The sequence below is a fragment of the Fundulus heteroclitus genome, chromosome 4, assembly GCF_011125445.2.
Source record: "Fundulus heteroclitus isolate FHET01 chromosome 4, MU-UCD_Fhet_4.1, whole genome shotgun sequence".
NCBI classification, from domain to species: domain Eukaryota; kingdom Metazoa; phylum Chordata; class Actinopteri; order Cyprinodontiformes; family Fundulidae; genus Fundulus; species Fundulus heteroclitus.
In genome coordinates, this window is record NC_046364.1 from 30993739 (window position 1) to 31008503 (window position 14765).

The following is a 14765-nucleotide window of genomic DNA, read 5'->3' on the forward strand; positions in this document are numbered from 1 at the left end:
ATATAGTTTAAATATAATTAAAAAACAAATCTCCCCTAAATGTGCACACCCATAAACTTATACTTCGATAAACTACTGTTTGATTCAGCTTCAGCATTCACTCCTTTTGAGTTCACACCTGACCTGGCAACCTGCACCCTGAATCTGGCAAGCCTGAAATGAAATTCCACTACAATTTTTCCTACATTTTCTCAAACTATAGTTTAGAGAGAGGTTCTAAAGGACCAAATAGATCTGATTGTTCAAAGGTATTATTCAGGAGCTGCAAAACAATTCCCCAAAAATATATATGAACTATCTAGCATGATCCATCCATCTATCTATTTCCTTTACCCAGGGATATACAGGACACACAACCATGCATGCATGCACTCACACCTAAGGGTCATGTTTTTGGACTGTGGGAGGAAGCCAGAGGAACCCACGCATTCACAGGGAGAGCATGCAAATTCCATGCAAAAAGAGGTTGAGTCTTGAATCCAGGTCCTTCTTGTTGCAAAGCAACAGTGCTACCAACGGCGCCGTAGTGCAGCCCGGCCCATTTGTGTGATACATTCACCAATAACTCAAGAAACTATGAGAAAATGGGGACCTTGCAGGAACTTCTGGTCTGCAATGGTTATGTTTTACGTCTGTCAACACACTGCTGTATGGTTGGAAAAGATAAATAATTTTCCTCCAAAGAAAGCATCCACGCCTTGCTGAAATCTCCCCAAATCTTGTTGGCAGGGCCGGTCGAAGCCTCCATAGGGCCCTAAGCAATATTTGATTTTGGGGTCCTCTATTTCTGTCAACAAGATGGATGTACTAGGAAATGTCAAACATGGCGCTGTTTTACTTATTGTTTGCAATCAAACATTAGCAAAAACTTTTGCTTTGAAGCCTAAAAAAGTGTATTTTTATGTGTGTCTATGCAAACATATAGGGCCAATGCAGAGAATGAACTCAATCGAAGTTAAAGCCCAGTTTTACGCAAATAAAAAAAACGTCAGGATAAATATTAGGCTATAAACTACGGAGCCCTCTAGGGGACATGGGGGAAATTATTTTTTTTGCGTTACCTCGCAAAAACTTTTGCGTTCCCTCGCAAAGTGTATGTTTCCGAAAAGTGCATTCCTGCAGAGATATGCATCCCCTGTCGCGGGAGTGCGCCTCGCTCTGTACAACTGAATATCGACGAGGAAAATGTGACCAACGCAGTTACTTGTTCTTATATTAATGATATCAAAACGTTTTAATATACCTCTTGTGGGGAAAAACTGTGTTTATCTGGCAGATTCATTTACAAAATGTTATGAACAACATTAAATCCAAAGATTTTATCTGAGGTACGGCTGATTTATTTGTTGTGGTCTCTTGTCATTCACACACAACAATAAACCGTGAGAGCCGACGTGAGTTTTGAAACGGCAAAGCTTTGTCTTTAGCGCAAGATCAAATGTGCATCTACACAGCACAGCGTTCACAGACCAGTGTGACGCATTCGCGAGCGTCAGAAAGCTATGGTGCATTCAGGACCATGGGACATTTCAAATTTATCTCAGCAGTCATGCACTGTTCGGAAACATGCAGTTTGCGAGGGAACGCAAAAACTTTTGTGTTCCCTCGCAAAAGAAATGCGAAGTAACGCAGAAAGAAAAAAAGAATCCTCATGTCCCCTAGAGGGCTCCGTAATAACCAGACCGTTATTGGTCTCTAGCGAGCTAATTTTCTATTAACAAATCCTTAACAAATCTCTTTGATAGGCATTGCATTACCAATACTTGCAAACATACCTTTACTTTGACCATTTTTCTCTTCTTCCTCTTTCTTTTTTTCTGCACCTGAAGGATATGTCTGTCTTTGCGACATTGTTTTGCCTACATGCCTCTCGCCTGTGCTTAGGAAGTTTAGATGTGTTTAGATGCTCACATTACCAGTGCAAAGCGTCCAAACGCAGCCTCTAGGGGGCCCACAAGACAAGTTGAAAAAATATTTTTGGCATTTATAATAAGTCATGATTTCTACATAATCATATACATTATTGTGAAATAAATGCACAATTTTCTAATGCAATTCTGTGTTTTTATATCATTATACATGCAAATATATAATATATACTGTAATTGCTCTTGGAGGCCCCCTTGTGGTGCCGCGGCCCTAAGCAGGCGGTTAGTTTACTTATGCCTTTGGCCAGCCCTGCTTGAGGGACAATGTGTTTCGGTGAAATAAAAACAAACTGGAGCCTTTGGGCTACAGCTTCCTCCAAAAGGTCTGTTTGGCACAGAAACTAGCCATCTGATCGCACAGAAACCAACACACATTCAGTGAAACATGGTGGTGGGAGCATCATGCTATGGATCATTTTTCTACTCATGGAATGTATTTATTTATTTTTTTTTTTTTTGGATCTAGGTGGATAGAAATATGACTAGTTCCTTATAGCAATATTTTTTAACCCACAAAACTTTAGACGTGTGCTAGAATTCGAATCTATGTCACAATGGGACACAGCAAACATCCAAATCAACAGAAGGGCAAGCCAGAGGTCAAAAGTAAATCTGACAAGAAAATCTGTGAGGTTACGGGAAAAAGACATTGAAAATGAGATGCCATCGCAACCTGAGATCTGCAGAGATTCTGCACGTATTACCAAGTCATGAAGTGGAATACTGATATACTCCTATGAAGGAAGGAGGAATACTGAAACCGAATCCACAAAGTATTAGTTTAAGGGTTTGCACACTTGTGGAACCAATTGTTTTGCACTTTAAATTAAAAATAAATCTCCCCTCAAACAGATGTGTTTGTTTTAGAATAGGATTGTACAGGGTATGTGTTGATGTCATCTTGATGGGGGGATATATTTCTGTAATGATTTTTTTATGGTGACATCGTTGTACATCACGACAAACTGACACTTTAACAGCGTTGTGCGCATATCTACTGTATATGTTTGACATGAAATGTTTTATGAGTTAAAGGGCCAACAGAAGCTTATCTTTGGATAATCTGTACGTAGTATGACTTTATGTTTATTGCTTTTGTTATGCCGCTATTAAAGTTTTATACCACCTTTATGTTTGCAAAATAGTACAATGTATTAGTGGAAGGACATTTTAAAGTAACCCTCAAGTTGTGGCCTAGAGTGTTGACCAAATATGTTAATACTATTGATTGCTTTAGCCCCTTCAAGTTTATCTGTATAAACAGAAAGAGTCAGAGAGAATGCAAGCTGATATTTATGTTTGTCTGTAAGTTGGGCGTGCTTGAAACCAAAGTCAAATCCCTGTCTAGTAAAGCTGATGCTGATTAAAAAAAAACAACACAATTTTTGTTGTGGTTAGCAAAATCAGATCTGTGCAGAGTAACTATAGATTAAATATCGTAGGATTGAGAAAGCAAACTCGATTTGGCCCAGCTCTGCAAATCATGTCATCTACCCAGTCTTTGTAAAAATGCAACCAAAGCTATTTTATTTCATTATTTTCTCCTAAATCTATGCGTCCTGTAGTTTGCATATAATGCTATGCTTGCATTGCTGGAACAAAACATATCTTTGCGTTAAACAGTTTGCAATTCCTATTAGTTTACTTCAGAAACATAAATCTTTGTATTATGTCAATTCACAAAGATTTTAAAAGCATATGAAAAAAATTAGTTTTAGGGATAAATTGGAGGTTAAAGGTTCTCTTATTCCGGTTTAACTTTTCATTTCTCCCTTGGGTCCTTCCCCCCCCCCCCTCACCTCCTTCCTCATTACTGCTGTTTCTCTGGTTTCATCCTCTGTTCAGCAGAGTTTGCCCCTCTGCGGCCTCGTCTCTAGTCTGGCGCGTCACGTGAAGTGTGATGTCCCAGAAATTTCTGGGTGAAGGCCACAGACACACTTGAGGGAAAGAGATAAGAAGTCACGCATTTGACTGATCGGTTTCTCGCCTCCCTCTTTCCTGAGGTTTTTTTTCTTTTAACAGCCTCCACTTGAAGGGAGTTTGACTCCAGTGGATCATTAGCCTAGTGGAAGCAGCACGGCGTCTTCGGTGTTACGCAACACGCCGCGACCGTGTCACCAAACCCATGTGGGGCTGCTGGGGAATGGTCAACATTGTTTGTCATCTGCTGGATGGAGTAGATTTGGCTGGCTTTCCTGCAGAGCAGCTAGAGGTTGCAGGAGACCGCGTGGGGATTTACCAACTCAGATTGGACTTTGATTTTGTGAGCAACATGTTTCCCTAGCAACTAATAACCCTGCCGAGGGATAGCATGTGTGTTTGCTTTAGAACTTGGCTCCCGAAGGCTGGGACTTTTGCGTAGGTGTTGTGTAAATGGGCCTGTGGTTTTTCACACAGGTGGCTGAAGTGAACCTGCAAAAATGGAATCTGTATTTTCTTGCAAAAATCCTCCATGCTGTTTTTAACATTTAGCCCCGTCAGACACTTTGGTGCGTTTTGTTGGGGTCAAAGTGTTGTTAGAAGGTACGTACTTTCCAGTGTATTCATAAATAAAAATCTCATAAGTGTGGCATGCATTTGTGTCCAGCCGCTTTGAGTCAATGCTCTGTGGATCCGCCCTTTGCTGCTCCTACAGCCGCACGTCTCATGTCTCTACCAGCTTTGGAGAGACTAGATGTTTCGCGCCACTCCTCCGCGCGAAACAATTCAAATTCAGTCAGACGGGACTGAAGGGAACGTCACTTTTCATTTTAGGTAACAAATTCTTGATTTGCACCATAAAACAGGCAAGATATAGTTGTTCCCTCCTTCAGTTTACTTACAGTTTTAAAAAAAAAATGCTTCGTCTCTCTAATTTTCTCCAGTAGTTGTAGAACAACCAACAACTGCAGCCAGGCGCCTAGTGGTTAAACACACTTGTTCCTGATCAGTTTTCTGCTGAGGAACAACAGGAGGAAGATTTTTTTTGCCTTTGGATGGCCTTGCAAATTGAAAGGTGGGTAGGGGGGTGGAGAAAAGGAATGAGCTGGACAAAAAGCAGCAGAGTAAGCAGATTTCCAGTAGGAGCAATCTGAGTGGGAGGAAGCATAAGTTGGTTTGAGGGAAATTTAAAAACCTGAGCTTAATTGGCTTGTCCCTTACCTGACTGTTCTTGAAAGCTGGCAGAGACCGCGGCTCTGCAGTCTGACGTTTCTCAGCCACTCAGGTCTGCCCACTGTGCAAGCCGGCAGGATTAAAATGGGCCCACTGACGTTAAACGTGGCATAAAGGCTGACTAATTTGTCCATCCGTCTATCACCCTGCGCCAGAGTAGCAAAAAATCAGTTTTCCCTCATTTTTTCAAATAGTAGTAGTTTGGAACAGACTGTGCTACACTTTTGTGCAAAAAACTCCTTTCTGCAGATACATTTCATTAATGTATGCTAAGGAAAATAAAAGCACAGTTCCTATCCTGAATAATGATGTAAGATTAGTTCCTGGAACGGTGCAACCTCTAATAAACAGGTGATATCAGACTGACTCCGTGACTCTCTATGTGACTTCATTTTCTGGAAGCATCTAATCTCTGAAGAGCCTGAACACTTGCCAGTAATTAGCTGTCTCTGTTTCTGAGCTGACCCCCTTGATTCTGTTCAGCATTAAGGGGTCTCGTGTGTTGGATAGCTGCCTGCAGGCCCGTATTAACCTCTGCATGTGGGTCTTTTTTTTCCTTCCAGAGAGGCCGGGCAATGCAGACCAGCAGGAGCGGACCCTGTTGAAGGGGGTGTTCAGCGTCAGGAAAGGGAAGACGCAGCTGCACAAGTGGGCGGAGCGGCAGGTCATCCTCTGCGGCACGTGTTTGATAGTGGCCTCGGTGAAGGATAGCCTGGCGGGGAAGATGCACATTCTACCCCTGGTGGGCGGAAAGGTGAGAGATCCTTTGAGTTTCCGTGATGTGACTTTTGCACTGACATCTCCCTCTCCACAGGATTAAGGTACAAGCCAAGCTATACAGACACGATTGGACCAAGTTAAAACAGCGACATGCTGCTGCGAGCATCATCAAAGGCTTTTTATAAACTGATGCACGTACAGCCAGGTTCTTCAATTTAACGCAAGTCATCAAGACTGTGCCCTATTTGCAGGTGGATCGTCATCTGGAACGCCGCCTTATCTTAAAATCCGATCTTTACATAAAAAGTGGTGACAGCTGCGCTAATAAGCTGCTTTTTTTTTGTATGTACGTTTGTGAGTTTGATAGTCACACATATTACTTTGGAATCTGTGTTAGTGATCATGTTGCCAAAGTGTTTAAATTCTTAAAACGATTCACGATCCCTGAATGCCCCCTGCTGACTCCTTTTAACGAAGAGTCGGAGCAATTTCTACTTAATGTTTCCCGTGGATGACGGACCTTCTGATCCCATGTCTGAGTCCATCCTTCCTGCAGAGGAAGCTCATTTCAACCAAATGTATCTGGTATCTTGCTTTTTGTTCATCATTTGAATCTCCTGACAATGGTAGAGCTCGCTGCTCTAACCCCTGGACCGCCACTCCTCACACCAGTGAGTCTGTTTCTTACCAGTGATGGAGAAACTTCCTTGTTCCAGCCTGCAGGTATCCAGACCGTCGATGGTTGATTTTGAACATTTCTGAACAGTCGTGCTTCACAGAAACCTCAAAACAACCTGACTGGAAGTTAGGCTCTTCCTGCACCGTCCTCCGTTTCTTGGCTTAATCTTTTCTTCACCAGACATCTATCCACCACCTTCTGCGTCCTACCATTACCGATGAACAAGTCATCAATAAACTCCTTCCACTGACGCAGAGACTGACCCCAGACCTGGGGGAGCATTCGGGCCTCAGACGAAGAGGAGCTGAATGTTGGTCCTATTTCACACGCATTGAACCCAACCAGCTACACTGTACCCTGAAATTCATGGCCAAAAAAAAAAAAAAGTCCAACAGAGCCTCTTAGTTGGCAAAAAGCAAAGGTGAAATCAGATCCTCTACTCCTAACAACAGTGCCTTATGGTCATGTAAACCAGAAACAGGATAGGAGACAACGGGCTGGTATTCTTTCTAGTGCTCCAACTCGCATCAGGAAGAAAAGCTTGACTTTGTGCTGACTCTGGCTTTGATCGTAGAGGGACTACATACATCCCTGTCACAGCGTACTCCCTTACAACCTGGGTTCTCCTTTATAAAGCGTGCATAGATGCAAAACCTGACCTCAAACCTGCGTATGACACTTTCCACTTAAAGGTTGTGAGCATACCTTCGTTTTAAGGACAGCAGAAATTGCTGATGGTAAAGCGGTAAACTGCAGCAACACTGCATCATAATTGCTGTCACACATTGGATTTCCCTCCATATTAGACTTTAATCATAGACCGACTTTATCATAAGCATTCAAAAACCGCATTGTTGATGCTCCCGCTGGTGAGCCATAACTACACATTAGCGCCTTCCAAATTATTAAAATAATCCTCATAAGACAACTTAAATCTTAAATCAAACATTCCTCTCCCCGGTGACCACCAGGGTGACGTGTCCCACAGATTAACACGCATGTTGTGACAAGGCCTGAGGCAATTACACTGATTGCTGTAAACATTTAAAAGTCTTTACAGCACAGTTTTTTTTTTTGCTCTTTTCTCCGTGGTTGGCATTGTTAACAGTTAAATAACATTTATCAGCTGATCCATTTAAATACACATTGCTGTCCATGAGTTGCCTTGCACGGACTATTTATGGCTGAATCTGGGCGTGTAGAGGGCAGAACCTGCTACGCAAACGTTCAGGTGCAGCCGTGATTTATAAAGTGAAATTTCTCGCTGGTGTGGGCGGGCATGTAACCCACCATACATCATTTGTTTTCGCTGTCTGGAGCAAACGGATGGCACCCAAAAAATGACTGCACATAACTGCTGTTGAAGCGTTTTGTTGAGTGAAAGGATTGTGTTTCACCAGGTGAAGCATCTGCATGTTTTTCCTGGTAATGTCCTGTCAAAAGAGAAAGATTTCGATGGCTTTTTTCTACTACAGAAAACTAGTTGGGGTATAATTTTGACAGAGGAATTAGTTTTCTTGCTGTCATGAAATGCACCCTACTAATAGGCTCGTCTGCATTTGTTTGATCTTCATATTTTTTCAGTCCTTTCTGACACCTTTCCACCTTTGTAAATAGAAGCGAGCGCTCATGTGAATGTTTTAAACAGAATCAAAGCCATAAATATCAATATTTGAATTTATCGTCATTAAAATATGGCAGGTTTTGTATTTTTAATCCACCGTATTGGTTATTCTTATCATCTTTATATTCTTCATATAGGGGTGAGTCACTTTTGTTTTTAAATCCCATCAATTTCCCTCAACCTTTCTAGTCCCTTTTTTTTCTGTAGGATGGTGGGAGATGGCGGGCCCTTTGTGGGGGTTATATCAGGAGAGGTGATCATAAATATTAGGAGCTGCAGGGAGACAAAGGGGCTAAAACGGAGAGGCTTGGCTAAACGAGGGGACCTGGCCATGCCATGTACCTCAGTAATTTTTCTATTTAACATGATTTTGGCATACACCATTTTCGGCTTTTGGGCGTACGCAAACGTTTAGTATAGTGTCCTACGCAATGTTTTTATAAAGGAGAACCCAGGTCAGCTGTTCAGTGCCCAGGATGGGAGCTACACAGTTCTTCTCGGATCAACAACCTGAAATAAAATTCCCCAAGAAAGTTGAGAAAACGTGTTTGAACTCACTCTCCAATCCACGTTCTTAAAAACTGGGACCACCACACCGGTCTGCCACTCCCACATAATTCATCTCAGTCTTTTTTGCGGTAATGACGAGTGCAGTCGCGTCAGCCAACGAGACGGGCCTTTCAGCATCTTGGATGAATCTCGTCTACTTCTTGCACCCTGCTGAGAGGAAGCTTTCTAACCACCTCAGCTCTCCTACCCCTGACCCCTGACCCCTGACCCCCCGAGTTCTCCAGCTCTGCCTCTTCCAGGAGGAGGAGATGATGAGTGGTTTCAAAAGATCCTCAGAGTGCTTCTTCTGCCTCCTCACAGTTCCCTTCAGTCTGTGTTTTCAGTCCCCCCTCTTCCTCCAAAATATATCAGACTGAAAACCTTTCCTGATCAAAGAAGAGCTAATGAGAACATTTTGCCTTGTTTTAAATGACGCTCCCCTCCACTGGCTTGACTGACCGTTCGATTTGCCATCTGGCTGCACAAACATCGCTTCATTGATCTAATAGAAGTTTGCTCGTGATGGATGCAGATAAACAAATACTCTAAGTTATGACATGTCAAGAGTTTTCTTTTTTCTTCTTTTGCATATTTGCTTACAAATGTTTTCCCTATCGGCAGATTATGTGCGACCAAAGACGACTCGGATCATTAAACTTCTGCTCAACGCTGTCAGTCAACATTCAGTCATTTCAAACCCTCAAAAATCGACAAAACTGACCAAAGATCTCGGCGTGTCAGGGAACTAGGCAGTGCAAATCACTTCAAATCGTGTGTTTTAACCGTTCCTTGTTCTCAGGGCACTATAAATGTTGAATTACTGGGTTTTAATACAGCTTCCTCTATCTTAATTTTGCTGACTGGATAGAAATGGAAGATGTGGATGTGTGATTTTAAAGCCGACGTCTCTGTCTTCGCCGTGTCCAGGTGGAGGAGGTGAAGCGGCGGCAGCACTGTCTGATGTTCAGCTCGGCCGGGTCCCAGGCGCAAACCTACTTCGTCAATTTTGACACGCTCGCCGACTACCAGCGATGGCACCGGCAGGCGTCAAAGGTGAGCAGGGAACCCGGAGCGCGTGGAGCTTTGTGTCTCCGTAACACAACGTTCCTGAAAGCGTTTCCTTTCAGCGTCGGATGTTTTGTTTCCAGCTGCTCCTGCTGGGTTTGTGCATTCAGAGATTTGAGGTTGGAACGGCTGCTGCTTTCTGATTGATAGGACTTGCAGACATCTCACTGGCTTCACAAATGAAATATTGTGTGTTTTTTTAACAATGTTTTATTAATTTATGTTTTTTTATCAAGCCCACATGTCTACTTAGATTGTGCTTACCTCAATTTATGGACACATCTGTCTTTTTTTCCCCTCTAAAGTCTCTCAGCAGGAGAGCATTTTATCTTGTGAGTCACTGTGGTTCAGCAGATGCTATTTTAGCATCAATATATTTCTGTATTTGTGTCTTACACGGCGTTTTTCAGAGAGAACTGTCAACTGCTTGCAGCTGTTTCTCTTCGGGAACTTCTGCTGTGTGCTCGGTTTGCCTTGTGTATAATATAATAATTACTGGGGTGATGTTGTTACAGCTTCTCTCTGGAGCTGAATGATGCGAGAATCTGAGCTGAGCCAGAGCCAGGAAGCCGTTTGCAAAGGAAGGAGAGCAGGAATAGAAAGAAATAAAAAAAAGGACGCAATTAGCTGCAGCTTCATGGTAAATCCACACCTTCCCTCTACCTCCTGTGGTATGGAGTATTTGGTTTTTAAAAAAAGCCTTTTAGTGCACAGGAGTTAGGCAGACGTGTAGAGGAAAGGTTTTCGGAGGCAGCGGATCATGACTGATGAAGCTTTTTGACCCAGTTTATGTGCAACGCTGCTTAGATCGTCTAAATCATAAAGCCAGTGTATGTGTGGATGGAGGGAGAGTCAGTGTGTGTATTTGCGTCTTCACAATGATCCTACAGCAGGAATACTTACACAAGGATGAATAAAAAGCAGGAAACAAAGTTCCCCGGAAGACATCTCGGTTAGAGTCTAAAGAAGCAAGAGAGGTGAAGGGTTTTAATTCCCATCTGGATTGGTTTGTAATCCATGTCGCTCTTTTTCCCTTTTCTACATACAAAATACCCCCAAGAAAAGAATTCTGTGCATTTTTAAGTACATGCTGATTCTTATGTTCATGTTTTAGATGTATCTTTTAAATTTATTTCGAGTTTGTAGTTTTTTCACCTGCAAACTAAAGTTACTGTTCATTATCTTGTCTACTGCTTGTTACTTCTATAATAAAAAAGTACTTTTTTTTTTTGTTTTCTTTCTAAAACGACAGTGTTGCGTTTTGTTGTTGTGGAGGAACGAAGCCAGGAGTCAGGCAGGATCACAGTGAATTAGTATTTAGTAAAAATAAGACAAAAGGTGTAAAAAAAAAAAAAAAAAAAAAAAAAAAAACAGCAGGTATCACAGAGAGAGAACAGCAGCGAGGTATGCACTGCAAAAAGGGAACTAAAAGTAAGTGAAATTTTCTTGAAATCAATGTATTTTTCCTTAATTAGAGCAGGTAAATAAGACTATTTGCCAATGGGATAAGATTTTTGCACTTAAAATAGGAATAATTCATCTCCATCATCTTATTTCAAGTATAGGATATCTAATTATCCTATTTTAGAGGTAAAAATACTCATTCCATTGGCAAATGGTCTTATTTAGCTCCTCAAACTAAGGAAAAATACACTAATTTCAAGAAACTTTTACATACTTTTTGTTCCCTTTTTGCAGTGTGTGGGGGATTACAGGTGGAAATGGCAATGACTCTAAGAAAACCAGCAGTAATCAGAGGACTCTGATTCACTGAATGTGAAGCAGCCATGGGGGGAGCATGAGCTGAGACGCTGAGTGTGAAAAACTCGTGGAAATGAATAAACACACAAAATTACTAAAAAAAGAACTGAGCAGGATGAAGAAGTTAAAACACAGGACCCAGTAAAACAATCTCTAAGCAGAAACGTCACAAAATAAACCCAATATGGCACAAAACCTGAAAACCAAAGTGACAAAAATAAATAAAAAAAGCAAACCAAAGCCTCAAGGACCATTACAAACAGTCCATGTTTCTCACGAGGCACGATTGTATGAATCACTTACCTTTCACCCCTTAGATTAGTTTGTGATTTATGATGTGCTGATTACCTTTCACAGGGTAGCTCTAGCTGTGCGACAGCTAGTGAAGTGACTAACCTTTATCATGTTGTCCTCGCTCCAGGTTTGGAAACGCTCCTCTCAGCCTGGGAAACAGATAACATGTGAGAGCTTGAGTTTCATTTACGTAGGCTGGATGCATTTGGCTTCTCTCTCGTTGAAACTAAATTCAGGCCAACCATAAGCATTCATGGGGTAGATTTCACATGATGAAAATAAAAAATATTCATATATATACTGGCTTTATAGAACTAGAAAAGTTACCTTTTTTCAAACCGTCAAGGGTTTTTGTAGCTCTAGAGAATTTTTATTGAACTATTCTGTTATTTTATTTAGTTTATTGTATGGTTGTATGGCTTTGCTTTTTGATTTAACCTCTGCAAAAGTGACATTTTGCTACCTTTCATTGTATAGAAAGCCCACAACAAATAAAAGTCTGATCGACTGATTAATCTGTGCCCGCTGACAACATCCAATAGGAATTAAGAAGGAGGGTTTTGACTAATTTAGCAAATAACTAAAATAGATTCTCCACAGCGTTTTTATGTTTACTTCCGATGCTATATAGAAAAGAATAAACTGCAAGAAAAAACTATGCTGTACGTGTCATAATTGGATTGTGAGTTGCCTTTTGTTCATTACAGTAATAGAGCGCCATTAGATGTTGTTGGAACATGACAAGACAGCGTAGTTCCTTCTGGGCTCAGTTTGTTAACTAGAGGAAGTGACACTTACAGGCCAGAATTTGGTTTAAGTATTTTAATTAAATTTTTAAATTCAATTTTATTTATATAGTGCTAATTGATGAAACATGTCATCTCAAGGCACTTTACAAAGTCAAGTTCAATCATATTATACAGATTGGGTCAGATTGTACAGATCAAGTATTGTACAGTCAAAAATGTCCTATATAAGGAAACCAGTTGATTGCATCAAAGTCCCGACAAGCAGCATTCATTCTTGTAGAAGCGTAGAGTCACAGGGAGAGTCAGTCTGCATTGTACATGGCTTTGCAGCAATCCCTCATACTGAGCAAGCATGAAGCGACAGTGGGAAGAAAAACTCCCCATTAACGGGAAGGAAAACCTCCAGCAGAACCGGGCTCAGTATGAACGGTCATCTGCCTCGACCGACTGGGGTTACAGAAGACAGAACAGAGACACAACAAGAGAGACAAAAAAGCACAGAAGCACACATTGATCCAGTAATCTGTTCTACATTAGATGGTAGTAGCGGGTGAGCCGTCTTCTCTGGATGATGTCACAGTTAACATTTAGCTTTTGTATTTAGCTTTTCTTCCCATCCCTCTGGTTGTGTGTGTACATAGGTGGTTTCTCAGACGGTGAGCCTGGTGGACTTGTCCTGCTACAGCCTGGAAACGGTGCCTGAATATCTGTTTTACTGTCAGGATCTCACCCACCTTAACCTGCGGCACAACTTTATGAGGCTGGAGGGACCTGGAAGCCTGCTCAACCTCCCCAGGTACGCTGAGAGTCACCCATTTCCCATGGATTAGACATCAAACCAGAACTCTTGCTGCAGCATTTTGGATCAGCTGAAGACTTTGAACTGCATTTTGTGGACTTCCTGATAGTAAAGAATTATAATAGTCCAGCCTTGAAGTAACAAATGTATGGACTAGTTTTTTAGCGTCATTTCAATACAAAATATCTCGGAGGTGAAAAAATTAAACCTTGGAAACCTGTTTAATATGGGATTTAAATTACATGTTCTGGTCAAAAATAGTGCCACGGTTTTTTATTTTATTACCAGAGGCCAATTCAATGCCATCCAGATTAAGTTATTTAAGTGACTAACAAAGCTTATATTGCCTTCCAAAAAGGGGCCCACTCACGTATTTTGACCACAAGAAGAAATACACAAAAATTATATAGTCATCTTCAAATAAAACAATACACGCCAAGCGTTCGTTCCTTTTTTGAACCTGAAAAGAAGTGTGCACTGTTGTGCAGCTATAAGAGCCAGTCCTGCAATGCCTTGCAGTAACGGCAAAGCTCGCCGTGGTCGAATACCGACCCCATCTACAGGGTCTGGGTTACTTTACCTCTTTGTTCTCGTTCCTCAGTTAACCTTTAATATTAGAGCTGCGTCATTGATGGGAGTATTTTAACCGTGCTTTCTTCTTGTTCTTACAGTTTCAAGTTAGTAAAATTAACAGAAAGATGGTTTGAATTATCCAAGTTGGAAAGTCGGAGGTTTCTCACCAACCCTGACTTCAAAATCCAATATGGCTGCCTTGAAAATAGCTTAGTTATAGCCAGAGCAACAACAGAAACACGGTTCATTTGCACTTTGTGTAAATTTTTCTCGTTGTGTATGCTGCACAGCCTCGTTTAGTGAACATGTTGCTGTAAAATGCAGAGAAATAAGTTTCTGCCGCTTGTCGTAAAATTTTGTACCTGAACACGATCAAGTTGGGTTTGAGGTCTTTCCTGAAACGTCAGTGTTCTTGAACACCTCTTCTTTTTGGTGCTACCTTGTATTACATCAGTTTTATGTATTTATTTATTTATTTATTCTATTCACCTTGCAAATAATTGTGCCAAAATATCCTCTGAGTCGCAATGAAGGCAGCCCAAGCATTGCCAGCTATACTTCCACCATTTGAGTATTCATAGTTATAGCAAACCATTAACAAGCTATTATTATTGTTATTATTATAGAAAAGCTATTAGGTCAGTTGAAATTATAGAAGCGTTTTAATTGGTTTCGTAACAAAAATAGTCTTTAATGTCCCACTGTGTTTTAATAAGGAAAAGCAAGTTTTATGGCCCACTTGTTCTTATTGAGTAATACTCTCTTAAGCAGTAACTCGTGTTTTACAGCTTCACCGTGTAAATCTCTCCATCACTCCACCGTCACTACATCATTGAGCTCCCACACACTCCGCTCCTATAGCATTACTCTG

General features: G+C 41.3%; 1 protein-coding gene across 1 annotated transcript in view; it reads left to right on the forward strand.

The window, feature by feature from the left end:
- Positions 1-14765, forward strand: part of phlpp2 (PH domain and leucine rich repeat protein phosphatase 2) — a 50049-nt gene that overhangs the window by 16606 nt on the left and 18678 nt on the right. Inside the window, exons 4-6 of the mRNA XM_036136378.1 lie at positions 5645-5835; positions 9581-9706; positions 13164-13318. Coding sequence (XP_035992271.1) covers positions 5645-5835; positions 9581-9706; positions 13164-13318 — 472 coding nt within the window. The remainder of the gene's footprint in view (positions 1-5644; positions 5836-9580; positions 9707-13163; positions 13319-14765) is intronic.